The sequence below is a fragment of the Sporothrix brasiliensis genome (assembly GCF_000820605.1).
Source record: "Sporothrix brasiliensis 5110 chromosome Unknown Cont15, whole genome shotgun sequence".
NCBI lineage: Eukaryota > Fungi > Ascomycota > Sordariomycetes > Ophiostomatales > Ophiostomataceae > Sporothrix > Sporothrix brasiliensis.
The window spans coordinates 1,432,034-1,458,735 of NW_024467134.1; the positions used below are offsets into that span (position 1 = coordinate 1,432,034).

Genomic DNA, 26,702 nt, shown 5'->3' on the forward strand with positions numbered 1-26,702 from the left:
CAGGAGGCTGGGGTAATAATGCTCCGGTGTAGGAATGTGGAGTGAAGACGTGATGCGAAGACGTCAAAACAGAATAAGAGGGCAAAAAAAGAAAAATAGACAGGAAGAAGAAGAAGAAGCAGAACGGAAGGGAACGAGATGTCAAAAAGCGAGGCTGAGGCAAGATCAAGACAAGGAAGGAGGTTTTGCCGGTGTATTTAATTTTAATGCGCGCCTGCCCTGCTAGTGTCGCTATGCTTTGTTGCGTCTCTGTCGAGGTGAATCACGAGGAAAGAGCGAACCGATGGCGTCGTCTGGGGAAAGACTGCGGGCGAAGCTGGCGAGGTTCCCGGCTGGGGAGTCGTTGGTGCGTATTGCGCTTTGCCCCCCTTCCAATGTGCACATGCCGAGGTTTGAAGTGTCTGGTCTGGAGAATCTGGCTCCGCCGGCTCAACGTTAGCGAACTGCCTGGATTGCATTGCCTAGGAATGGCCAATAAAAAGTGGAAATTCTCCGCAAAACCTGGCCGCTTTGCAGCGTCCGGGAAATCAGGCAGCGCATGCGCCTAATCGCAATGCATTTAAGCAATATTATATATGACTGTATGCGATTTCGGAAAAGCCCGGCCTTTCCTGGTTCCTGCCCGCAGGTGCCCCCGCGCCTGCTTGTTATGTCATGCACCGAGAGGTCACGCACCTGCACAGGTCATCTGATGGCGCGTTACAGGTGATGCCGGTGGGAAAGAGCTTCCTACTGCTTTCCGACTGTGAGCTACTTGCGAAGCTCCACGGCTTGCACTGGAACCCGCTCGGGCTAATGTGGGCTATTACGGCACTTGCCAACCCGGGAAATCTTCTTTGCGGCCAGCAACACCCACCAGAATTACCAAACACGACTACGTTCCCCTCGGCCGGGCGCCACATTCGCTGGTGTCTCTGTTGCAGCATTCTTCATATGACAAGAGACAAGTCTCGTAATTACCTATCTTGCCCATAGCCATTGATCATCCCCGGTATTTCTGAGTTGATCTAGCTCAAGTCGAATCCCCAAGGGACAATTAACCTGTAATTAAGAGCAAGAGTAGCGGGCAGCAGGAGACGGGGGAAGGCGCCACGGACGAGCGTGACGCTCTTTCACAGGAGGGGGAAGGACGTCTCGTGCACTCAAAGGAAGGACCGACCGGCGATGACCTTGGCCACTCAAATGCTTTGTAACGAAAACAGGCCCGTCTCGTCATCTTTCTTTGAGCTTTGCAGCGCTTCTATGCTTCTGTGCCTCTGCACCCGAACATCCGTTCAATTAAAAAATAAAAGCTTGCTGTTCTCGTGCTCCATCAATCTACCAAACTCGTACCCTCATGCCAGGAAAAAACCATCAATCGTCGTGAGAAACCGTCAGTCGTCCGCTAGCCGTTCTCCGCAACCGACTAGGAAAGCGCCCAGCTTCCCTTTTTGCCCCTGTCCTTTTGGTTCTCGGTGCTCCACAGCCGAGCGGCGCCGCTGCGAAGGCTGGCTCTGGCCCTACCTATTGTCGGTTGTTCGTTCATCGTACCTGCCCAGTTCAGCCCAGACCAATATAAGAAGAAGCCCCGGCCGTTTTCGTAACGGTCATGCGTGCCTGCCCTTTTTGTTGTTTGTTCCTGATCGAGAACTTACGATACTTTACAGATACCGAGACACAGAAAGAACGCCTCAACAGTCAGCTGCACCTGCAGTATCCGTATAACTAGCTACGCTCCTTCCCACGCTACGTCATCCGAGCCGGCCACCGTACCTTCCCCTCCATTTTCAGCGCCCGTTGCAATCTGAACAAAGAGACACAGCTCATTCTCGCGAGCTTCGTTTCGTCTCCTTTTCTTTTTTGTCGACTTTCCCTCCACAACCTCACCCCCCCAATAGCCACCATGGGTGCCTCCGACGACAGCGTTATGCCAGAACAGGTCAACTATAACATTGTGACCCTCACACGCTTCCTGACGGAGGGGCAGAACAAGCAGCCCGAAGCCACTGGTGACTTTACGTACGCTTCTTGAGTTTTTTTTTTTATTTTTTTTTTTATTTTTGGAGAACTAGCATCTCCCATCTGCCGTACACCTTCTCGCTTTTCTCTTGGCCAAGATGCCCTTCACTAACACGAGTCCGCTTACAGACTTCTGTGCCACGCACTGCAGTTCTCCTTCAAGTCCATTGCATACTACATCCGCCGTGCTACTCTCATCAACCTGACGGGTCTGGCCGGCTCGTCCAACACCACGGGCGACGACCAGAAGAAGCTCGATGTCATTTCCAACGACCTGTTCATCGAAGTCATGCGGTCGTCTGGCCGCTGCGCCCTGCTGGTCTCCGAGGAGGAGGAGAACATCATCTTTTTCACCGGCGCCAACTCGGCCGATGGCAAGTCCAGCGAGCGCGCCCGCTACGCCGTTGCCTGCGACCCCATCGACGGCAGCTCCAACCTCGACGCCGGTGTGTCGGTCGGCACCATCTTCGCCATCCACAAGCTGGCCGAGGGCTCGACGGGCGAGGCCGCGGACATCCTGAAGCCCGGCACCGAGCTGGTGGCGGCCGGTTTCACCATGTACGGTGCCTCGGCGCAGCTCGTCATCACGATGAAGGGTGGCGGCGTCAACGGCTTCACGCTCGACAACGGCCTGGGCGAGTTCATCCTGACGCACCCCGACATGCGCCTGCCCAAGAAGCGCGCCATCTACTCCGTCAACGAGGGCAACTCGCTCTACTGGGACGACCGCGTCAAGGCCTACTTCAACTCCCTCAAGGAGGCCCAGCCCGACAACGGCAAGCCCTACAGCTCGCGCTACATTGGCAGCATGGTGGCCGACGCCTACCGCACCCTCCTCTACGGCGGCATCTTTGCCTACCCGGCCGACTCCAAGAGCCCCAAGGGCAAGCTGCGCATTCTGTACGAGTGCGCCCCCATGGCCATGGTCTTTGAGAACGCCGGAGGCCAGGCCGTCAACTCCAAGATGGAGCGCATGCTCGAGGTCGTCCCCGAGCACATCCACGACAAGTCCGGCATTTTCATGGGTAGCTACGATGAGGTCGAGAAGGTCAAGTCGTTCCATAAGTAGGAACCGTCTCTTTTTTTCTTGGTTCAGTATTGGATACGTCGTCGTTGCTTTTTTCCTTTTGGGTTTGCTTTTCTTTTCTGGTTATCCATTTGTGAGAGCACATTATATTATTTATCATGTATTTTGACGATATATGACAAAATTGGATACATTAGACGCCAAGATTTTCTTCACCCTCCCATGTTCTCCTTTGCTCCTTTGCCGTCTTATTTCTCCACTTTGTTCTGGATTTCTCCAGACCAAACATGTCTTTCTTTACCTTGTCGAGACTCAACTATCCCACAGCAAGCCGTCAAGATGTCGGTTGTCCATCGGGAATATCAACGGGCTACATCTGCAGCACTCCATTGGTCCCAAGCCAGATTAACACCCCGCTTTACAACCGCCGCTACCTCACCCAATGGCAGGCCGCAGACAACCTCTCTATTTGGGTTGAGAGCCAGGGTCGTGTTGGAGAAACGAATGTTACCCCCATTTTCCCGGCCGCCGTGCGTCTTGTTCAAAATGCAAAGCTCGGAGTAAAAATGTGACGGTGAGGAGGAGAAGGGGTCTCGTGTTTTCGGACATATTATACGACGGAGTTTGTATCGGCTCGCTTATGCGTTCCTGTTTGCAAGCCCTTTTCCGCCTTTTCGATTTTTTATGTGCTTTGCGATCGGATGATACTCGTTTATCTTTCGACCTCTCCCCACCACGCGCTCCACCATGGCCTTTTCCGACTTGTCGGTCATTGTCGTTGGCCTTGGCACCCTCTACTTTATTCTTTACCGCCTGCAACTGCGTCGGACCCGCCCCGATGAGCCGCCCGTCATCCCGGCACCGGGCCTTCCATTCCTTGGTCATGTCCTGTGCATGGCCTTGCAGGGCGGTCGCTACATGCAGCAGCTCGGGCTGCGCATCCAGCATATGGCCCAAGGCGGTGTAGGCACGACTCTTGGCGGCCCTACGCCGTCGGCGCTCTCTTCGCCGTCATCCTCTTCCACTTCCGCGTCTCAATCGTCCGGCCCGGCAGGCATTGTCACACTACCGGTCCCCGGCTCATGCATCTACCTCGTAACCGACCCGTCGCTGGCGGCCGCCGTGCAGCGCGCATCCCGCGCCCTGTCCTTTACGCCTCTTGTGCCCGACGTAACGCGCCGCGTCCTCGGCCTCGACAAGAAGACTGTTGGCATCGTCCGTGGTGAAAATCTGGCCGTAGCGACGTCGCCTAGGCTTAGACCGGCAGCAGCATCCGGGACTGGGCCAACCATGTCCATTGTCGACGACCAAAAGTATGATGAGTCGTACGGCTTCCTGGCCGACATGCACGACATGGTTTACAGCTACTTGGGACCCGGCGATACATTAACATCCTTTGTGAAAGATGCGGTCAGCGAGCTGGTCGGCCAAGTCAACTCGTACGCCTCCGACCTGGACGCCCCAACGACTTCGACTCCAACGACAGCGGCCGTGGTCGATTTGCTGGCTTGGATGAAGCATTTTGTCACGCTGGGCACTGCGCAGTTCTTGTACGGCCCGCGCAACCCGCTCGCCATGGAGCCCGCGTTAGAGCCAGCGTTCTGGGAATTCGTGCATGGTCTTGGCCGGCTGCTTCTCGTGGGCGACCGTCAACCCGGGTCGCTGATGGCATCGCTTCTAGGCGGGCGTCCCTTTGCCGCACGCGAACAGCTCGTGGATGGATTCACGACGTACCTGACTGCAGACGAGCATCTGTCCAGTGACAGCAGCGAGATTGTGCGGCGCCGCGTTGCCATTGCCGACCGCTACGGCTGGGCCCGTTCCAGCACGGCACGGTCTGAGCTGTCGTTTTTATTTGCCGGCATCATCAACACGGCCGTGACATCGTTTTGGGTCGTTCTCAGACTGTTCTCCAACTTGGACTTGCTTCAGACCGTGCGAGGCGAGTTGGAGACACGAAGCGATGGCAACAGCGACGACAACTACGACGACGGCGACACGCTGAGCATCGAACACATTCGCACAAACTGCCCGACCCTGCTGGCTGTCTACCAGGAGTGCCTCCGACTGGGCTCCAACAACATGTCGACCCGCCTCGTGCTGTCCGACACTCTGCTGGCCGATCGGTACTTCTTGCGCGCCGGTTCGGTTGTGCAGATTGCTGCTGGTGTCATCCACGCGGACCCAACGCTCTGGGGTGCTGATGTCGACACGTTTGACCCGGCAAGATTTCTTCCCAAGTCGGCAGCAAAACCGGATAAATCGGACAAGGCCACGCCGGCAGTTCCCAAACGGCACCCTGCCGCGTTCCGCGCATTTGGTGGCGGTAAAACGCTATGCCCCGGACGACACTTTGCGACAGCCGAGATTCTGTCGTTTGCCGCCGCAGTGGTGCTGATGTTTGACGCCGAGGACGCGGCCGCAGCTGCCAAGGGCCAGCACGGGGTGCCACCCAAAGTTCCGCCGCGAAACGACCGGGTGCTGCCCATTCATATCTTGGAGCCTGCTGCAAAGGATGTACCGCAGGTCCGGCTTCAGCTGCGACGGTCGGGGCGACCTCTTCGCGTCGTGCCATAGATGCTGGAAATACCAGTCATGACCAAGTGATGCTTGGCTGGCAGGAATAGACTTTTTTTTGTCAGTTTAAAATGAAACCGAAGCTGTTGACAAGATGCATCTGCTTGCAGATCCTTTGACTGCACCACGGCATGGTGGACATGTGCCAGTTGCACCTGTCTCCTCGCAGCGCCAAGAACAGGAAACGTGCTTGATCCATGTATCGCTACTCTGCCGACTGAATAGAGTTGCAATGTCTCTGTTGTGGAATTTTGACGGTGAAGACGCGGATGTTTTCTTTCTCGGAGTAGACCATGTTGAATCATGCACGTGGGCCTAGCCCTATGGAAGTTTAAACGCCAAAGGTGACCGAGAAATTTTCTCGAATATCTTCAGGGTAGACTTCCTTCGACGACATGGAGGGACGACGTGGAGAGACAGCCACGGGATACGTTGTATGCCGTACATAAGATAGACCCGACCGAAAAAGCGAAAAACAAGGCAAACCACAACCACATCCGCAGCGGCTCGCACAAAGCCACGCCATGCGACGTGCAAAGGCACCCAGACGACATACGATCCTCTCACCGCTGGTGACGATGCGTCGATGGTTCCCACCCCAATATTTGTTTTGTTTTTTGGGGAGCAAAATAAAATCATAAAAAAAAGCTTGTCTTGACCTTTGGGCGCCCTTCTCATGCACGGCGGCATACCCGTTGACCACCCCTTGCACTCTTATGGTGTGTGGGTTTTATTTTATGGTGTGGGTGGTGGATCGACTGAGCAGCAGCTAGGGGCACATCCCCATGGTGAGGCGACTGGACCACGTTGATCGGTGGGCAGCCACGATTGGCTGCCTTTCGCTAGGAACGAACGTCCCGCGCCTGGTGGAGGGATGGGTTCTTGGGTGATTCCGGAACATACTTCGCCTTTTTGCTACTTGTTATCTGATCCTCCTAGACCAAGTACCGGCGCCATCGAGCGGAAGGGGCGAACTTTGCGAGTGCGTCGTACTACTGAAAACATGTGGTAATAGGACGTCGGACAGGTACCAGATTGTGGTCTTCCCATTTCAGACTGGGCTTGGAAACGACTGAGAAGCTTGATGCGGCAATATTGCATATCGGGCCATGTGAGGGCGGTTTACACTCATTTTTGTGGCCTGTGCAATATTTTTGTGTCGATAGTGATGGCGTGCGATGATGCATGCGGTTATTGAGCTCGTAGCAAGGTTATTAGCTGTCGTTGCGTCCAGTCATGTCAGAACCAGAGGATTCCAAAGGATCTTCATGGTTCGCGTGATGGAGGACCTGTAGTTGTCGAGGCTGGCTCGCACGTGCCCTCCATAGTACGTACGTCCAGACTAGTATTACATCGACGTATCAGTCCTTCCAGGATGTCAAAACAAAGTCTCAACAAGTGGACAATACCTTTCTCGGCATGGGTTAACCGTTTCTTTTTTCACAAGCCCTGATCAATCCCCATCGACACCCTGTCGAGACGCACAAGGCCATTTAGCCGCCGCAATGTCGAGATGTTACACTCGGTGAGCCAAATGAGATTCACACGGCCAAGACCGAGCTGCTCGAGTTACCATGCTGACCCTTCGTTTCTTTTCCGGGCCGAGGACATCCCGGGGAGCTTGGACCATGCTTGCCTCGTTGGTCAAAAGAGGCTGCGGACAAGGTGGTATATTGTATGTCGTAGAGGAGGCTGCATAAACGAAACTGCGCTTCCGTGTGTATCGGGAACTTTAACAGGCTAGGCAAGTGGCAAGTGAGGTGTCGTCGCTGCAAGCGAACGGTAACGTCCAAATACGACGTAGAAAAAGAAAACCTTGAAGGGCCCAGTCCAGAGGCGTTGGAAGGAGTAATTACCAAGGAGAGGAAAAGTATGGAGGGAGAGTCGTAAAGAACGACCGAGAGAAAAAGAACAACGAAGAGGCAACAGAAAAGCCTGCAGTCGCAGCCAGACTAGGCACAAGAGCCACATGAGGGCCAAGCAGCCACGTAGCCAAGGAACCAAGCTCGCCAAGCAAATGTTTGGCTTGGCCAGGGAGGCCAGGCCAAGTGTTGTTTGTCTTCATGCCGTTGTCGAATTGTTGTTTTGTCGCCCAGCGGGCGCCAGTTCAATTGTCGGGCCAAGCACGGCCTGAACGTCTAGAGAGAGGCCAGCCTTTACGAAGTAGCGTCCTTCCAGACCGTTGTTTTGCAGGAGGTCGTGTTCTTGGTGAGGGGGTAGTCGGCGTCGCCGAAGTGGGTTCGCCATGCAACGTCGAGATGTTCAGTTACCGTTGTAAGGGCGTTTGGAAAAGAGCGCAGCGACTCGGTGGGTAAGGGGAGTACGAAAGTTCCAAGGGCAGGAAAACAAAAGGATGCCTGACGACTGTTTACTTTTCTGGACACTGTTTTGTTGTTTTGGGCAGGAGAGAGCGCGATGGACGTTCCTTCCTCAACAAGGTGCTACAAGGTATAATGTGAAAGGCGTCTTTTGTCTTCAAGCCGCACTCGGAGTAAGTACGACCTGTGAGGGGCAACGAAAGTGGTAAGAGCCCCGGCAGACGAAAGAGCCAGAGGGGAAGAACGACATAACTACAGGGCAAAATTTGTGAAGGAGCTGTGCAGGAATCAAGGGGAAGTCGTGGCTTAATCAAAAACAGGCAAGTGCGAGCGAAGAGGACGTGCTAGTCTAGTCCCTGGGCGGTAAGGCTTGAGATTCGGAAAGCGGCAACCAAACGAGGAATGGTTCCAGCGCCTCTGCCACTGCTAGCAAGTCAAGAAAAGCCGATTTACTGTTCTTTTGATCGTTTTGCTTCTGGTGTGTGTGCCTAGGCTGCGGCAGGGGCTCTGTAACGGGACCTAAAGCGTGCTACTTGCCAAGCCGAACGCCATTGACGTCAGAGCTTGAAAACACAGTATAAATCAAAAAGACGAATGTAAAATGTAAAAGAGAAAAGAAGGGGGAATATTCTGTACAGACGAAGCGTGGATGCTGAAGACCAAAGAATTGGAAAGGATGGGGCGGTATTTTCCGTACTTGAGAGGAGCAAGGCGCGCCTCGAAAAAAGTACAGAGTACATACACAGAAACGCCGAGCTTGGAAGTAGAACAAGGCTGTTAAATGAGACCGGCGCACCTTGAAAAAAGAGGAAGGCGCGATGGCAGCCGTGCGAACAACACACACAAAAAAAAAAAAAAAAGCGGAGCCTTTTGGAATTTACGTCGGTCTAATATCTTAGAGTCGCAACCAGTCGTTTCGCGTCGCTAGGAGGTACGGGCAGAGACAGGATGAAGTCGAATGTGACAGTCTGATTCGATTTTTTTTGTCAACAGACAAACATCGGGCCAAACAAGGGGGCTGTCGGCTTCGTAGAAAAGGACGGAGTCTTGTGTTCGGTCAACCATTGCAAAACTGGGAGAGAGATGGACCTGTCGAGTGGCCGGCCGCTCTTGCCACCCTGGTTGCACGGGAAAGAACACCTCGTTCCCGAGAAATGGGAATGGAAGGTGCGGCCACGTCTGTGCCCTCCAACAGACGGCATACAAACTGCGTGTGTAATGAAGTCTACGGCTAGTTGACTCTTGACACATATCATCCAACACACCAAGCCATGACGGCGCCTTACTCCGTACACACAAGTCCTTCGTATCGCCCAGCGATTTTCTTATTCCCAGAACCGAGCAGAAAGGCAATATCGCCCACATGAGCACTATCACGCGTCCGGTCCCACCGCCAACCCACGGACGACCCAGTATTTGCCCCCGTGAGAAAGGATCGGCAGCCCGAAGAGGAAAACAACTAAAACAGAAAAATATCAAAACGAGAAGTACCTCTCTGTCTGTGTACCGTCCCATGCGAGCAAGGTCAAAATACAGAATACGTCGTACCAAATCCTTTGGGGTCCTGTCTGTCCACTCTGTCTTAGTCCCGTCCAACCACGTCCGCCTCCCCATTTGCGCCCCAACCCCAGCTTAGATCCCCATAAACAAATGCGCCTGTGGCGACCTCGTGAATGTAACCGAGTATTGTCCTCTTTTTTTTATTGCAAAGTACCAAATGGCCCTCCCACAAGGCCGATCGTTTTGTATTCATAGTCAAAGTCCTCATAAACGCGTACCTTCCCCCCTCCTTCCTTCCGTACCTAGCACCCTCACCTCTTTTCTCTCGCTCTTTCCGTGATTTGTGTTCTGTTGTCGGCTTCCTTCTTTCCTTATTTCTCGTCCGTAAGAAGTAAGAAGGGAGTAGAAAGCTCAACTTTCTCGACACCTGCCGGCCCAACGCAGATTATTGTTCTTCTTCTGTCTCCCTCTCTCTGTCTCTTGTCTCTCAACTTCGCCGTCGACAACCTCGGTTTACATTTTTACCCACCCTTCCCCGCCCACCATGTCGTTCCTCAACCGCCTCACGGTTGCCGGTCGGCAGCACGAGCGGGAGCAGGCCGAGAACGTCGTCGAAGAAGTCAACGCCGAGAACAACCTGCCGCCCATCGACCAGAAGCAGCCTCTTATTACGCTGCCCGTCGTCGCCTGCGGTGCCGGTCTCTTCTCGGACGGCTACATCAACAACGTGAGCTGCCCATCGGCGTAGATTGCGAAAGATTGGGCCGAAGTGCGCATGTGTGCTGACGTTTTGCAGGTCATTGGCTCCGTCTCCACCATCCTGGCCCTCCAGTACGGCGACACCTGGTCCAAGTCTCGGTCCAAGAGCGTTGTCAGTGCCATCGTCTTTGCTGGCACCGTCGTCGGCCAGCTGTTCTTTGGTTTCCTCGCTGACCGCTGGTCGCGTACCAACGCGCTGCTTGCGTCTACCGTCATCCTCTTCGTCTTCACGGCTCTGGCCGCCGGCTCATACTACCATGGTGACACCATTGGCATGTTCAACATCCTGGCTGCGTGGCGTTTCTTCGTCGGTATCGGCATTGGCGGCGAGTACCCTGCGGGCTCTGTGGGCTGTGCCGAGTCGACGGGCGAGGTCCGCAAGGGCTGGCGCCATTTTATCTTCATCCTGTGAGTTCGTGTGCCGCGAAGGTCGCCGTCCTTTTCTCTACCTCTCTCGCTCTCGGGTTTTCACACACACTCTCTCTTTATTTCTACCTAAACTAACAGAATAGGTTCACCAACTCCATTATTGATTTTGGCTTCGTTATTGGTGCCTTTGTTCCTTGTACGTTTGTTCCTTGTCCTCTCCTATTTTCCCCTTTTTTTGGGCCTTTTTTACGGCTCTTCCGGTTGGGAATCCTCTCCGAGTTAACACCAGCCTTGTCACAGACGTCGTCGCGGCCGCCTGCCATAATGAACACCTCAGCACCCAATGGCGCGTGTCGCTCGGCATCGGTGCCGTCTTTCCCCTCGTCCTTTTCGTCCTTCGTCTTTTTGTCAAGGAGAACGAGGAGTTCAACCGCAACTCTATGAAGGGCGCCCGCACTCCGTACTGGCTGGTTCTCAAGTTCTACGGCCCCCGTCTGATCGTTGTTAGCCTGATCTGGTTCATTTACGACTTCCTGACCTACGCCTTTGGCATTTACTCGTCCACCATCCTGGCCAACATATTCTCCTCCGACGCGCCCCTGACCACCATCTTCGGCTGGAACGTCGTCATCAACCTGTTCTACATGCCCGGCTCGCTCCTCGGTGCCAAGGCCAGTGACTGGCTCGGCCCCCGCTGGTGCCTGATCACGGGGGTGCTGCTGCAGGCCATTGTCGGTTTCATCATGGCCGGCGACTATGTCAACCTCTCCCAGCCGCACATGGTCGGGGCGTTTGCCACCGTCTACGGCATTTTCCTGTCGCTCGGCGAGTTCGGCCCCGGTGACAACATTGGTCTTCTGGCTGCGAAGACCTGCGCGACCGGTGTGCGCGGCCAGTACTACGGCATTGCCGCCGCCGTTGGCAAGATCGGCGCCTTTGTCGGCACCTACGTCTACCCCTACATTGAGGCCGCCGGTGGCGACGACGCCAACGCCACGGCGCAGTACCCCTTTTATGTCAGCTCCAGCTTGTCGGTTCTGTCGGCGCTCTTGGCCTTCTTCCTGCTGCCCAACGTCGGCCAGGACACAATCCAGTACGAGGACGCGCGCTTCCGCCGCTACCTGGAGGCCAACGGCTGGGACACCTCCCAGCTCGGTGTGCGCAAGGCGGATTCTCTGGAGCACGTCGAGGACGGTGGCACCGTCACGGAGACCAAGGCGACGTCGCAGTAAATAAGGGAGGGGCCAAGTGATATAAATCCGAAAATGAAATGACAATATATGAGGGCGGGGCATCCATAGTCTCTTTTATGCCCGATGGGATGCTCGCTGGGCTGGGGGACAGGAAGGCACCTTAAAGTGATTGGAGAACTTGGGTTAGTTGGCGGTAGACGCAAGCTTACTTATTGAGTTTTGGTTTTGGTTTTGGAAGATTCTTGTTTGGATAGAGGGCAGCGCTTGTTTTTTGTTTATAAATGATACCACTTGCAGCAGTAGTCAAAATAGCATTTTGAAATTGTTTGCATTTCTCTGGTGATATGGAGGTGACTGATTCACAAACGTTGTAGAGGCTGCTGTTGTACTGCCCTCAGTAACAGCTGTTTCTAACAGTCTCGAACACTAGATGCCGAGCAATCTGCACACGACTTAAAAAGACGACCTGATGTGTATAAAAATACTTCTTTCCCTTGCACAGATTGCTGGGTTCCGTATCGCAAGTGAACGTAAAACGAGGCAGTAAACGATAAACCATTGTTGGTGACGGACGAAAGTCAACAATAGCAGTATACATTTAATATGAACAGCGAAAAAAAGAAAAAAAAAAACACAAAATCCACAGGTATTAAGATACATCCGCCCATCCCATTGCGTCACCTTACAAATCGCTTGCAGTAACTCCACAAATGTCCAGTTCTAATCAGTTCGAGTCCAGCTCCAGGTTGTTGACCTGCGGGGTGATGGACTGCGGTTCTGCTTGTGTCGCCTGGTTAGGGGCGGCTGTGATCGATGATGCCGTTGTCGTCGTTGCCATCGATGGTGCGGTCGTCTTCTCCTCGCCGGCATCGCCTGCCTCGCTACGGCTGGCCTCGCTCTCGGTCTCGGGAGGCGTGTCGATGCCGGTGACGCGCATGTTGCGCTTCAGGATGCACGACTCAACAGCGATGCCCGGCCCAAAGGCACAGCCGATAATGTACTCTTTGGGGCCCTTGCCGCCAGGGGCCCAGGCGTCCATGTCCTTTTCGCGCAGGCGGTCGAGCACGCTGAAGATGGTAGCGGAGCTCGAGTTGCCGTGGTTGATGTAGGTGTCGTAGCTGGCACGCATGTGCTCCGGCGAGATGCCCATGGCGCGCTCGGCGCCGGACAAGATGGTGGAGCCGCCGGGGTGCATGGCCCAGTCAAAGTCGGCAGCGGCCTGGTAGGTGGGAGGGAGATGGGGCACGGAGGCGACAAGGTCGCTGAACGTGGGCTGCAGCACCTCGGCGGCCAGCTTGGGCACGCGGGGCGACAGCACGACCTTCCAGCCCACAGGATCGACGTCGAATCCCAGGTCCTCCTCGGTGTCGGGGATCATGCGGTGGTCCCAGCCCAGCAGCTCGTAGATGGGCTCGGCAGACTCGCCGATGCCGTTGCTCAGAACGACGGCGCTGCCGCAGTCCGAGAAGAGGGCAACGCCGATGCGGGTCTCCTGCAGCTCGTGGATGCTGTCGAGCTCGCTGCGGACCATCATCGTGCTGAGTTCGAGGGTGACGACCAGGATGCGGGCGGGCTTGCCCTGCATGGTGTGTCCCAGAGCAAGGTTGGCGGCCGTGCGCAGGCCGGCGAGGCCGCCACTGCAGCCGATACCGTGCAGCAAGACCTTTTCGACCTGCTGCTTGATGCCGAGACCCTTGACGACAAAGTGGTCGAAGCCTGGGTTGGCGCTGTTGGTGCAGGTGTTGGCGACGACGTGGGTGATTTGCGAGAGGTCGATGCGGGCCTCTGCAATGGCCTTTTGCGCGGCTTGGACGGCGAGGGGGACGCCTTCCTGGAAGAAGATGTCGCTGAGCTGCTTGATGGTGGGTGCCTTTTCCTGGTTGACGAGGGGGTGGTCCGGCGTGCCAATGGACGAGCGCGCCTCAATACCAGTGAGCTGGTTGATACCCAGCACCTTGGTCATTCTGCAGACGAACAGCAGTTAGATGGGTTGTAGGGCGAGCGACAAGGACGCGTACGACAGGATGCACTTACGCTGGTGATTCTGGGTAGAATCGTTTGCTCAATGTGTTGAGAGAGTCGGGCTTGAGGGAGTATGGCGGGTATTGGCGGCCGACTCCGATAATGGAGAGGCCCAGGTTGCTCTTGAAAGTGTTTGGAGCGGCCATTGTGACGGCTGGGAGTCTGTTCGGAGACGGCTGTGAGTCTCTGGTGGCTGCCAGGTGCTGGCGTGTTTAAAGTGTGGTTAAGTGCGGTGACGTAAGTTGGGGGATTGCCGATCCTAGTTTGAAAGCCCACGTCAACAAACGTTAGTTTATGTGAGCACGCGAGTCTGTTGCCGATCGTTGATTGTGCAGAGAGTGATGTAAAATGGTGGGGGTGAGGGAGTGAAGGAGGTCAGACTTAAGTCAGGGGTACAAAATGAGGGCTGGAAAAAGAGTTGGAGAAAAGATATGTTGAGATCAAAGTGTTGAGAAATGAGGCCTGAGACTCGTCGTAAACGGCAAGAGGATGTGACGACAGACGATTGCATGGGAAGGAACGACCAGACCAAACGAGCTGCAAACTTGTGCAGGACCGGTGCGCAGATAGGGCAACAGGGAGAACGGGAAGGAGCGAGTGGACGACAGAAGAAGTAACGATCCACATCAATTGGCCAATGGCAGACAAATAGCAAAGACGAAGGCAAGGGCAGGTTCGAGGAACGCTGCAGAACCGCGCCTTCTGAATTGAGGGGCACGCAGGACCTAGAATTTGACGCAATCGGCAAGAGATCTTACCTGGTTGTTGACTACAAGCCGGGAGAGGCAGGAGCGGCCGGAGTGTGTGAATCTGCTTTTGAAAGTCAGCCTCTCGAAGAAACAGGAAACAGGAGCAATGCAGACTCGTCAACGGGTGAACGGAGGACATAAACAGTGCCGAGGGAGCGAGAAAGACGCTGGAAACCGGTGGACAGCTGCCGCCAAGAAACAAGCCAGAGTAAAAGCTCGCCAGCTGGGAATGGTGCGAGAGAAGGCGGCTGTGGAGAATACGAAAATTCCTATTGGGAACATACAGGAGGATCGTGGAAGAGGGAAGAGCGGCACGCACAAGGTACAATGCGGCGCAGAACGAAAGTGCCGGTTGGTAGCTGCGAGGTGGGAACTGGAGCTGTCCCGGGTATCGAAAGGTGCCTGAATGCGGAGGTGACCCGAGATCCGAATGCCAACCTTTGGATGTTGATTTGAGACGGGGAACCGGCTGTTTTGTTGTTTCGAGGATTGCCGATGCAAAAAGAGGATGCAGAAGATAAACGGGCGAGGCAGCGAGTGAAGAAGAGAAACTTGATAGATAATAGACAGAATATACAACGTAAATTAGAACTAGATCAAAACCAGATCAAAAGTAAAGAGAACTACGACGTTGAGGAGAGAAGGAGAGAACAGATAAGGCGGTTTGATAAAGTTGGCAAAGCTGAATACAACAGAGGGCTGTGGATGGTCTGTTTCGAACTGCATGTGCTGAAACAAGCGTGTGATCTCCCTGTCGTTTTGTACTTTCTCCAGTAGCAGCAACACCAGCCAAGAGCCCCGAGAATTCGCACCAGACTCGGCGGGTTGTATTTTACCATTGTGCGTTGGGTCGGTATCCGGTTTATCCTTTTTTACATCGACTTGCTTCCCTGGTGGTTTGCCTTGTTTTGAAGGATTGTGAGGCGGAGCCTGGGGACGACACTTGTTCGCAGGGATATCAAGGTCAGCGGGCGGATTTGGGAGGCAAAAGCACAAAACAACACAGAATCCGGAATGCAAGACATGCGTAATGACGTGCGAACGATGGGGCAAGGGATGCAGCCGACGACGTGGCCGTACTGCAGCGCTGCGCAGAAGGTCATGTCAAGGTGCGCCGTCGACGCTTGTGCTGGGGCAGGGATGCATCTAGACTGCTTTGGAGAATCGGCGGTCTCTTGCAGCTGAACGGGAGCAGGGCACATGCGCAACGCGAGACAAGATGATACAAAACCGAGGGCGAGATGCAGAGTGAGAATTGGAGTCCACTGAGGCGGTGCATTTTGGCTGGCGTTCCTGACACGCCCGGGCTCCGTCTGTGGCAGGTGCGATGGGGAGGGCGACACGGCGAATGGAGCACGGAATTGGCCCGGGTCGGTGAAACATAGCGTACCGTGCTGTCGGTGCAACTGCTGCGTCGTAGCGGCTTATGGGGGAAGGTGGGAGGTGGGATGTACCGACGGCAGTGGGGAAGTGTAGGGGCGGAAGGCACCTGACTTGGCTTGGGCTATTTCACATTTGTTTTGTCGAAGAAAAAAATAAAATAAAATAAGGTGACAGAAATCTCCAACACGGATAAGAGCCGGAGAATAACAATAAAAGCCAACAGTTGCCCGAATCTACGCTATGGCGCACTTGTCAAGGCGCACGTCTACGAAAGTCATCCTGGATGCGTTGCCATTAAAATAGAGGGTATTGACAGTTTAAGACAACATAATAAAACAAAGGTCAAGCCGACAGGGCGAGCCAAGAAACAATGGGATAACAGGGAAGAAAATAATCGAAACAAAAAACAGGACTCCAATACATAGAAATAATCGACACACAAGAAATGCAAAACGTCTGAACGCCATGCTGCCCAACTGGAATTAAAATGTACATCTTCCTGAAAAGGGGTTTTTTTTTAAAAAAAGAAGCATCAGTACACCAAGTCTGATTGCCAATTATGTCTCTCCAACATCCACCATCACCGTATCAGCTTCACCGCCGTCGTGCAACGCGGCAGCCTTGATTTTACCCAGCCGCGGTGACGACCGGCCTCGAGTCCCGGATGCCAACACGGCGCCGTTCACGCCGCCGCGTTTGTCCGCCAGCCGCGTCGGCAGCGTCGGCGTGTGCACCTGCACGGTGTCCGCCACGGTGTGCTCGTCGTCGTCTTCGCCTTCGGCATCGGCCTCGTCGTCGTCGTCGTCGTCGTCGTCGTGATGGTCGCCACTGGCAGCGGGTTGGCGGCTCGGCGTGAAGGGTGGCGGCGGATGTTCATCGTCGGCGGCGGCAGAGGCCGTGGCATCGTGCGCCTCGCCCTCGTGTTTGGGGCCGCCATTGACTGCATCGCCCGAGCTCGAGCCCGAGCCTGAGCCTGCCTTATGCGACTCTGCTGCTGCAATCTTGCGCGCAAGCCAGGCCGGCGGCAGGCCCGGCCCACTGTCGGCATTCCCGTAGTCGCTCTTTTTGGTGCCCTTGGGCCAGCGGCCAGGTCCGCGGCCTGTGCCGCCCGTCTTTTTCTTGGACGAGCTCGGTGCCTTGGGCCGCGACGCGCTGACCACGGCCCGCCGGACGTGGCCCGTGGTGTTGTGGCGACTCCGTGCGCGGTTGCCGCTGCCTGTGCGGGCGCCTGGTGGCCGACCGATCGGTGCCCGTGGATAGCTGTTCAAACGGCGCGCCGATACCGGCGGGAACACGACAAACCGCGTTGTCGGGACCGAGCTGTAGGCTGCCGCCCAGTCGCCGCCGTTGCCGCTGTCGTCCTGCTTTTGTGAGCCATTGGCTGTGCCCGCCACGGACGGCGCGGGCGCCGCACCGTGGATTTCGTGGGCCGCGTCCGTCGCCGTGCCGTTGAGCGCCGTCGTGGCACGGTTCTTACTGCCGACAGCTTCGTCGCCCTCACTGTCGTCATCGTCCTTGTCTTCGGACTTGATGTCGCTCATAATGTTGGCGACTGGGGGTTCAATATCGGCATCCGCGTCGGCTTCGGCATCGGCATCGGCATCGGCATCGGCATCGGCATCGGCTCCAAGGGTTTTGCTTGAAGTGGCTGCCGATGCCGCGCTGTGGTCGCCGTTTGTCTTTGTGTCCGCCTCGTCTTTCGTCTCGGAGACAATGCCGTCCTTGTCGTTGGGCTCCGTGGACTCAAGGACCATGGCGGACGAGGCCAGCGCCTTGCCGTCCCCCGAAGTTGCGGTCGTCGCCGCAGCGTCTGCGGCAACGCCATTTGTGAGGCCGCCTTGTGTCGAGATGCTGTCGCTGTTGGCGAGGCGAGCCACAAACCGCTCGCCCGATTTTGGCTCTTCGTCCTCTTCGCGCGGTGCAATGGCCGTGAGTGCCGGCCCCAGCTCAAAGTTTGTGGCATTACCACGACCCATTACGTAGGGCGTCCACGTCAGCGCGGCCGGGTTGAGCGTCACGTACTTTTTGGACTCCCATTTGGCCACGTACTCGCGGCAGTAGGTCACGTCCACCCGGAACGCGTAGAGACCCGTCTGTGGGTCGCGCACGAGACACCGCAGGCCCTCGAGGGCCGAGATCACGTCGTCGGCCGTCATGCCTGTGTCGTCCGAGATCTGCTTGATCGACAGACCGAGCTTGGCGCCCCTGCTGGCCGTCATCGCGTCCAACAGGTAGCGGCACAGGACAAGGCGCCAGTAGTTCCGGTACGAGACCAGGCCCATGTCGGACAGCGGCTTCTCGGGCGAGCCCGTCTTCTCCTCCACCCGCGTGAGCAGGTACGAAAAGTCAATGAGCAGGTTGCCGTAGCCCTTGCGCTGGTGAATGGGCAGCGTCAGGATACAGCTGACATTGTTTTGGCTGCTGGCGCGCTTCTCTTTGGAAAAGTACCCCACAAAGTGGTACCCAAACTCGTCGTACTCGCAGAGCACGTAGAACAAAAACGGCTCCACGTCGTAATAGAGAGTCTTGGACCCAAGGAACAACTTGGCCAGCAAACACAGGTTCTGGCAGTACACCGGGTTCTTCCGCCCGTCCACCTCAAAGAACGAGATGGACTCGTGCCGGTAGATCTCGTCGCCCGGGGGGTGCTTGGCCGGGCACTTGAGCTTATGCCGCCACGCCACGTAGTCCGAGTTCATGTACTTGAGACAGAACTCGCAAATGTAGAGTACACGGTTGCGGCTGTACTCTTCGGGATACGGTGCCGCATACCACGTGTCGATTTCCCACCCGCCAAACTCGATGCACTCAATCTGGCTGGCAGGGCCTGCGGCCTTCTTTTTCTTGGGTGGCTGGGTTGCCTCGGCCTCGGCCTGCATGACAAGCAGCCGCGCCCGCCACTCCTCCTCGGCCTTTTGCTTCGCATCGTCAAACCGCCGCCGGTCGTCCGGAGTGGGGAACGTTTTGGACGTGTCCGCCTCGGCCTCGGTGAGAATGCCACCGTACGGCTTGCCCTTTTGTTCGTCTGTGTCCTTGTCAAAGAAGGAGTAGAACGGCTGCGTGTATGCGGTGGTGGACGGCATCACAGGAAGAGCATCGCTGCCGACCGACAGTCCGTTTTCCGCGGCCAACTGTTCGAGTCGTTTCTTTTCTTTTTTGCTGATCCTTGGTGGCGCCGTGCCGCGCTTTGTGTATTTGCGCTTCTTCACTGTGATCCTGCGCAGGTCGGCAGGTGCCACTTTGATCTTGAGAATGAGACTGCCTCGTGTCTTTTTCACAACTGAAACTTGCGACGCGGCAGGCGGCTTTATCCGCAGGGAGCGGGCCGAGTTCGGCACTGTCGAATTGTGGATATCGGTAAACCCGTCAATGCTCAAATCTGCCGTCACATTCTTCCGGCGCTTGCGCAGGGACATGCCGCTGTCGACACTCTCGACCGGCGATGTTCGCCGTTTCCGCAACGAGCGCGGTGCACCGTCTGTCTGGTCCTCTGAGACAAAGCCTGTATTTGCGCCTAAACCACGCAATGCTGGCGACGACCTTGGCGTGTTGGCTTTGCGTGTCGCATGTATTGCTGTCTTTGGAGGTGTCCCATTTGCGACGTCCGCTCCGTTTGTCGTTTGGAGAGTTCCGTTTCCATCAACGTCCATCGTCTCGACAGCAGCGTCTCCTGCTTCTGTGCGGATTTTCGCAACACAATCCGGGCATTGCCATGGCTCTATTTGTGCGTGTTAGCAAACAGAAACGAAAAGAGCATGGTTATCACTCTGCAGCAAACACAAATTCGCTGGGGAATACGTACCCTCTGCAGTAAACCCGTCGGGCGCCTGATGTTGGTAGGAGCACTCCACATGCGCTGGGGTTGCGAGTTAGCATCATGTCCATTGCCCCATTCTTTGCATGTGTCTCTTGCCAGAGACTTACCCCTGTTTGTACACGTTGGACATGTCCAGAGATTCGGGTCGCTCTTTCTGGGTTTGCCATAGCCTCGCCTGCAGTACAGGCAGTCCAAGTGATAGTTGAACGCCGCCCCGTCCTCATCTTCTTCATCGTCGTCATAGACATGTTCTGCGGCGGCACCGACTTGGCTTGCGCCTTCGTCCTCGTCTCCAACCTCTTCCTCCTCTTCCTCCTCCTCCACTTCTTCATCCTCATCGTCGTCATTGGCGTTCCGTGCCTGCTCTTCCCACTCTTCGTCACTGGACTCCCCGGAAGCAGCGCTGGCTTCGCTTTCGTCGTCGTCGTCGTCCTCTGTTTCACCAGGCCGAATCTTAACCGCACCTACGCCCTCAGCGTCGCCAACAGCGTCGTCGTCCGACGCCTCGTCCTCGTCGCGGCCTTGTTCGCTGTCGTCTTCCCCTTCGGCATCGTCATCATCGCCCTCCTCTTCGTCGTCTTCGCCGTCATCGTCTTTGACACGCAGGCGTCGTCGTCCTGCTGCTGTTGGTAGTATTGTGTCGTCCTCGTCCAGCTCGTCCTCGACGTCCTCGCCGGCGCCGTCGGACTCGTAGTCGTCTGCGTCGTCGTGGAATTCATCGTCTTCTTCCCCTTCGGCGTCCTCCTCCTCCTCCAACTCCTCGCTTTCCTCTCCCGTGTAACGTTCGCCGTCACCAGCCGAGGCGTCGCTCTTCATGCCGTTTGTCATGCCAAGCTGAGCGGCCCGGTCGAGCGTTCCGGTGCTCTCGTCATCGTCCATTTGCGACGATGCACTTGGCTCCGAGACAGCCGCGCTGCTTTGAAGCTCCTCCTGGATAAGTTGCTCGCTCGCCATGGCTGCAAATGTCCCCTTCTCGGCGGGTCATCCACCGCCCCGGCGCGGTCCGTAAATGTGCGCAAGGCGCAAAAAAGGGTATGTTGTACGGAGTAGAGTATCGAGATGGGAGCGACGAGGTGCAAAGGCGGGAATAAAGTGCGTTACTGTCTCCAGATTGCCGTCAAGTTCGCTGGTCGATCAGGCGCCAGCGTGGGCATTGCAGGGAGGCGAGCCACAGCAAACAGGACGTGGCCTCCAAATGTGGTGTTTCCGGGTACGCAATGCCGATAGCAACAGACGTGCAAAAGGATGCTGTCGTTGGCAACAAAATCGTAGTGAGGTGAAGGAGAAGTGGAGGTGGCAACACTTTTTCGGTGCAGGGATGGAGACCCGCGTTGCAGGTTGCGCCGGCGCTGATTGTCGGCCGAAAAGGTGCCGAACGCGCTCTGTTAAGGCTGCTGGTCGCGATAGAGGTTCTGGTACAGCGAAAGGCGCGGCGTTGGTGATAAAGGACGCGTCGAAACGGGGTTGTTCAGTGGCCGCAAGGACGTTGTTTTGGCTTGCACGATCGCCGGTTTGTATGTGTTCCTCCGCTCCTGCCCCTTTGGCGAACAGCTCCTCCCCTTCTCCGCGTCCACTGCGTGCCACCTTGTTCGTTAGTCACATTATGTAACCCAACGCGACCTGGCCCCAAATTCCACAGTGCTGAGAAAGAAGCTCCACTTTTATTACGGGCGTCCGCACCTGCTGTATTTGAGAATGCCCGCGTAGCTTGTGGCCTCAGGCCGCAAGTTTTTTGCTGCGCCAGTGAGAGGCAGGCAATTGAACATTCCCTCAATTCGAGATCTTAGCCGAACCTCACGACCGAGCGAACGACCACGATCCCAGGCTTCGGATTCGACGGCCAAAATCTCGGACTGCGAACCCACCTACTCAATCGAAAGCAGCTGCGAGCTTCATCGCATCACCACCACCCACAATGCCTGTTCCCTTCGAGACTCTTATCCCGTACGGGATCATGATTGTCGTAAGCCGCGACCCGATCAGCAGACGAAGATGGCCTGACGGCGATACGGGGGACTACTAGGTTACCAGTCTAGGACAGGTTGCTAAGGACAATATGTTTGCTCAATTCTAGATGTTTGGTGTTTCAGGTGCCGGCCTGTCCAAGATCCGGCACATGCAGAACGGCGGCAAGCGGGCGCGGCGGTCGACTGACCAGTGGGACAGAGTGAGTTTGAGCCGAATTCGGACAAGAGATTTACACGATGCTGGACTCAGGATGCTGACTACCATTGCAGCAAAGTGCGTATTTGCAAAGGGCCCGAACGACGACAAACGCAGCTCGAAATGCATCTCGAATCGCTCGTGGACTAACAGCATCGAATTCGTAGTGATGGACCGCGACCGGAGACTCACAGGCCTGTTACGAGGACAGACAGACAACCCATCGGCGCCGCCAGGCTTCGAAGTGAACAACCCGTGGAGAGTACGTCAACTGAAGCTGCCGGATGCTGCCAGATGCTGTCCGACTGTTGTTTCAAAACCTGTTTGCTGGGAGCTAACCAATGTGTCTGCAGTTGGAGAAGCGCTTCTCATAAGCGGCAAACAGCGACGATGTGACGAAATGGAGGATACGTTGAATGTATGGTCGTTGTCACCGCGCCGGAAGGAAGTGCTGTCCGCTCTGTGTCGTGAATCAGCAAAACACCTTGTCATAACGGACGCACGTACACCCACAGTTTGGCAATCGAATTGGATTGCACCACCAGTACATAAAACAACAAACTTTGTTCTATTTTTTACGGGATATCTCAAAAATTGTCATTGCGTCGTAAAGTCTATACAGTCTATGTGATGTGAAGTGGGATGGGACCACCAGGAACGAGAAAAAACGCCGACGATGCAGGACCTATATCTGGATCTGTGGCCGGTTCTTGTTCAGGCCTTCCAGCAATGTGCACGCTTGGCACATGGCCTGGCTGGACATGTAGCCGCACTTTACGCACGTTCCGAGAACTTGCTTGGCGACTGCGTTTCTGCCTTGTGGCTGGCTGGGCGTTGACGTTGCTGCTGGTGATGTCGGTGCCGGCGGCGGAGCAGCCTTCGTTTTATTTGCAGGCACGTGTCCGTCGTCCAGCTGCTGCTGTTTCCGGGCTAGGAACAGAGAGGCCATGTCGGTCTCAAGTGACTCGGCGGCCTCGTTGCTTTTGAGGTGTGCCTCCATCGCCGCCAGCTCGTTGCCCGACGAGCGGCCGCCCTGTGAGCCGCACCCGCCTGCTCCACCCCCGCCATCGGTGCCGTCGTCGACTGGCAATGGTGGTGCACCTGCCGCGGCCTTGCTTGCTGTTGCTGTCGTCTTTCCAGCCTTGCCTGCGGACCCGGAGCAGGAACAGGAGGATGCAATGGGTGCAGCGCCGGGCACCAGCCGGGCCATGTCCTCGCCACTACGCACAATGTCCAGGATGGCACTCGGACGCACCCGTTCGAGGTTCTTGATGAGGCTGCGCGCGCTGCCGCGGAATGCTTCCGGGCTGTAGATGCACTCGGTGCTAAAGTAGTCCAGCTTCTTGTGATGCGCGTAGAGCACAATCTCCTTTTCGTACGCGTACTTGAGCGGCTTGCTGCGCTTCACATCGACGTCGGCACGGTCGCCGCCCGTCACAATGCTTGTGCTTCGGGACAAACGCGGCAGGTCGCCCCGCAGCAGGTTCATCAGCACCGTCTCGGCGACGTCATCCGCGTTGTGTCCCGTGACGACGTGCTTGATCTCAAGCAGCTTGGCGCCGCGGTCAAGAGCCTGACGCCGGAAGACGCCGCAGTAGGTGCAGTTCCCTTTCTTGCCAATGGTCTCGACGACCTGGTCCATGGTCCAACCGTACAGCTCGTCGTAGCCCACAATCTTCAGAGGCATGTCGTACTGCACGGCATTGCGCTTGACCGTCTCGAGCGAGTCGTCGCGGTAGCCTTTGATGCCCTCGTCGATGCTGAGCAGAACGAGGTCCAGGCCGTACTTGTGGCGCTCGTTGAGCGTCTTGAGGACCGAAGCCAGCACGGTCGAGTCCTTGCCACCGGACGCGCCGATCGCAACGCGTTCGCCCGGACCAAACAGGCCCGACGAGGTGATCGTGTGGTGGACCTCGTCTTCAAAGACGGCGATGAAGCACGTCTTGCACAGCTTCTGGTGGTTCTTGGGCCGCTTGATGAGCGCACGCTCCGTCTTGCAGAGCACACATAGCGCAGGGGCCATGGTGGGAGGATGAACAGTGGCTGTTGACTTTGTATCTGTGCATCGGCGAAACAAATATCTAAACAAAAGAAATAAACAGTCAACGGACGCAGCAAGAAGTCTGCAGGTAGACCAGGTGGGACGCTTGGTTGTGACTGCAGCCTTGGACTAAGAAGAATCGTCGACCGACTGACCAATCAGCCTTTCGCAAGATTCGTTTGATCTTGGGATGCACGAGGCTCAGATAGACCCACTTTATTTTGGTAAGAACAAAGCTCACTGCAAAGGCTACCAAAAATGGCTGCCCGCGCCACCGAAAAGTGGCGACCAGAACAACCTGGCTCCCTAGTAAGCCCGAAAAGGGAAGGCGTGAAGGAGCAACTTTAGCGTCATGAAGAGAGTTTTTCCGAACAGCACGGATTTTCCGGCCAATCAATTTTTCCGCACCTTTCTGCCCCTCCAACCCTAGTTTTTTTGCGCGCACGACATTTTTGGCCCAGCTAGCGTACGTTTTTTTTATAGGTTGGGTTCGACTATTAGGGAAATCTTTTCGACGTTTCGAAGGCTCGTTATTTTTCCCCTTCCTCTTTGTCTTCACGTCTCTCATCACCAACGACAGCAGGACAACATCTCGACACAATGGTAAGCATTTGACTTTGATGGCTTCGGTCGATTTCTGCGAACAGTGCTTCTGCCTAGTATGCGCTTCATTGTGCAGAACGGCCAGGCTGAGTGATTCAGTTCAACCAACCTGAGCAACCCAAATTTCCGCTTGGTTGTCCAGCTTCCTCTCTTCGTCCTTGCCTTTGCCTCACTTCGTCTCGAAAGAGGAAGAGAGCAAATGTGCACTGGCATGAGAGCGGTGGCGACACAATCTGGTGATGAATTGGCCTGAGCCGCTCGACCTCATGATGGGGCGATATGAATGGCGAGGACGTTTGAGATGAAAGAGGAAATTGGCTGAGCAGAAACGCCGGCCTCGTCCCCTTGTCACACTCATGTCTCTCTCTACGTCCTCTATCGCTTCGCATTACAGGTTCGATGCTCTACTAGAGTTTAAAAAAGATCACACATGCTGATCTTTTTTTCTCAATGATAGGCACCCAAAGCTACCGGCAAGAAGGCCGCTCCGGCCCCTTCCCCCAGTCCCGCGCTGGCAAGAAGGCCCCCAAGGTTCGTACTCTTCTCCCCAGGCCTGGCACTTCTTCGTCCTCACCGACGCCTGTCTGACCCTTTCGCTGCAGAACCCTCTCATTGAGAAGCGCCCCAAGAACTACGGCATCGGCCAGGACATCCAGCCCCGCCGCAACCTGTCGCGCATGGTGAAGTGGCCCGAGTACGTCCGCCAGCAGCGCCAGAAGAAGATCCTCGGCCTGCGCCTCAAGGTGCCCCCAGCACTGGCCCAGTTCCAGCACGTCCTGGACCGCAACACGGCCGCCCAGGCCCTGAAGCTGCTCAACAAGTACCGCCCGGAGACCAAGGCCGAGAAGAAGGAGCGCCTGCTGAAGGAGGCCACCGCCATCAAGGAGGGCAAGAAGAAGGAGGACGTCAGCAAGAAGCCCTACACCGTCAAGTACGGCCTGAACCACGTTGTCGGCCTCGTCGAGAACAAGAAGGCCTCGCTCGTCCTGATCCCCAACGACGTCGACCCCATTGAGCTCGTTGTTTTCCTGCCGGCTCTGTGCCGCAAGATGGGCGTCCCCTACGCCATCATCAAGGGCAAGGCCCGCCTCGGCACTGTCGTGCACAAGAAGACGGCCGCTGTCCTGGCCCTGACCGAGGTCCGCTCCGAGGACAAGACCGAGCTGAGCAAGCTCGTCTCGGCCGTCAAGGAGGGCTACCTGGAGAAGAACGAGGAGGCGCGCAAGCGGTGGGGTGGTGGTATCATGGGCGACAAGGCCAACAAGCGCACCGAGAAGAAGCGCAAGGCTCTGGAGTCCGCCATCAAGGTGTAAGCGCGAGGCTGGTCTTTTGTTGGTCTCTCTTACACCTCGCCTTCTCTTTGACGTTTCCGTGACGAATCTTGTTATTTTTCCTCGTTTTTCTCGTTTTGCATGCGAGCGGTGCTGTTCCCACATCGGGACCACCTGGCGTCCTGGTCACCAAAACACTATTTTATAGGCAGAAAAGCAAAATAAAAATTGCAAAAAGGACAACCAAAAAAAGAGAAAAGAGGTCATAAACGTTACCATTGTTCGTATTCGTGACATGTGTGATATGTGAAGCGGCCAAATCGACTTGCACAATGTACAAAATAGACGAGGATACATACGACGTACGTAATGCTGTATGTCGCACTCTGCGCGAATGAACGACAAAAGTCAAGTGCCAAGCTGTTTGACGTGCGTCGTGGACCCATGGTCGTCACCCGTCAGGCGTCAGTCTCGATACCGGATGGAAGGCTTACTGTCCGTCCGAGAGAGCCAAGAATGTGTTTGTGAGTGGCATGTGCTGCCGCATCTGCCACTGTGCATTCTAGAGTAGAGCCTGAGCCACAAACTTCTGCGAGACCGAATATCAGCCACGGAGCGAGGGTGGTGAGTGTCTGACAAGGAGGCCGAGTTCACGGACAAGAGGTACGGACTTCACTGACATTCCTAACAAGAGGGTGTGGATGTGTGTCTGGCCGCGTTGGGTTTATGGTGTGTCTGATGCATTCAGGGATAGAATAAGCAAAGCACAATGAAGTGTCTCTGGAACTCCGTAAAGGTGTGCAAATGTCAGGTGACATCTAGAAATAGCACTGACAGTCAACAATGATATTGCAAACGGCAAGGGCAGGGTGGGGGTAAGTGGACAAATCTGAGTGAAGCCGTCAAGGAAGA

General features: G+C 55.7%; 8 protein-coding genes across 8 annotated transcripts; 5 read left to right on the forward strand and 3 right to left on the reverse strand.

Annotated features, from left to right (window-relative positions):
* Positions 1-1,882: 1,882 nt before the first annotated feature.
* SPBR_05995 (fructose-1,6-bisphosphatase I) lies at positions 1,883-3,067 on the forward strand (the record flags this gene model as incomplete). The annotated part of the gene is made up of 2 exons (XM_040764257.1): positions 1,883-1,998; positions 2,128-3,067. 2 exons carry the CDS (start codon positions 1,883-1,885, stop codon positions 3,065-3,067), a joined length of 1,056 nt encoding a protein of 351 aa, XP_040622191.1.
* A 705-nt stretch (positions 3,068-3,772) lies between these two features.
* On the forward strand, positions 3,773-5,602 carry SPBR_05768 (uncharacterized protein; the record flags this gene model as incomplete). Its single annotated transcript, XM_040764031.1, has 1 exon — positions 3,773-5,602. The coding sequence occupies one exon, from the start codon at positions 3,773-3,775 to the stop codon at positions 5,600-5,602; it is 1,830 nt and encodes a 609-aa protein (XP_040622192.1).
* A 4,362-nt stretch (positions 5,603-9,964) lies between these two features.
* Positions 9,965-11,780, forward strand: SPBR_05773 (uncharacterized protein; the record flags this gene model as incomplete). The annotated part of the gene is made up of 3 exons (XM_040764036.1): positions 9,965-10,147; positions 10,217-10,587; positions 10,838-11,780. The coding sequence occupies 3 exons, from the start codon at positions 9,965-9,967 to the stop codon at positions 11,778-11,780; spliced, it is 1,497 nt and encodes a 498-aa protein (XP_040622193.1).
* Positions 11,781-12,465: 685 nt separating this feature from the next.
* SPBR_05908 (type III polyketide synthase) lies at positions 12,466-13,909 on the reverse strand (the record flags this gene model as incomplete). Its single annotated transcript, XM_040764171.1, has 2 exons — positions 12,466-13,705; positions 13,776-13,909. 2 exons carry the CDS (start codon positions 13,907-13,909, stop codon positions 12,466-12,468), a joined length of 1,374 nt encoding a protein of 457 aa, XP_040622194.1.
* Positions 13,910-16,452: 2,543 nt separating this feature from the next.
* On the reverse strand, positions 16,453-20,666 carry SPBR_05505 (histone acetyltransferase SAS3; the record flags this gene model as incomplete). The annotated part of the gene is made up of 2 exons (XM_040763769.1): positions 16,453-19,571; positions 19,820-20,666. The coding sequence occupies 2 exons, from the start codon at positions 20,664-20,666 to the stop codon at positions 16,453-16,455; spliced, it is 3,966 nt and encodes a 1,321-aa protein (XP_040622195.1).
* A 961-nt stretch (positions 20,667-21,627) lies between these two features.
* On the forward strand, positions 21,628-22,249 carry SPBR_06203 (uncharacterized protein; the record flags this gene model as incomplete). The annotated part of the gene is made up of 4 exons (XM_040764465.1): positions 21,628-21,675; positions 21,787-21,879; positions 21,955-22,137; positions 22,229-22,249. 4 exons carry the CDS (start codon positions 21,628-21,630, stop codon positions 22,247-22,249), a joined length of 345 nt encoding a protein of 114 aa, XP_040622196.1.
* Positions 22,250-22,560: 311 nt separating this feature from the next.
* Positions 22,561-23,898, reverse strand: SPBR_05943 (cytoplasmic tRNA 2-thiolation protein 1; the record flags this gene model as incomplete). The annotated part of the gene is made up of 1 exon (XM_040764206.1): positions 22,561-23,898. The coding sequence occupies one exon, from the start codon at positions 23,896-23,898 to the stop codon at positions 22,561-22,563; it is 1,338 nt and encodes a 445-aa protein (XP_040622197.1).
* A 1,071-nt stretch (positions 23,899-24,969) lies between these two features.
* On the forward strand, positions 24,970-25,832 carry SPBR_09219 (large subunit ribosomal protein L7Ae; the record flags this gene model as incomplete). The annotated part of the gene is made up of 2 exons (XM_040767345.1): positions 24,970-25,050; positions 25,122-25,832. The coding sequence occupies 2 exons, from the start codon at positions 24,970-24,972 to the stop codon at positions 25,830-25,832; spliced, it is 792 nt and encodes a 263-aa protein (XP_040622198.1).
* Between the last annotated feature and the right edge of the window lie 870 nt (positions 25,833-26,702).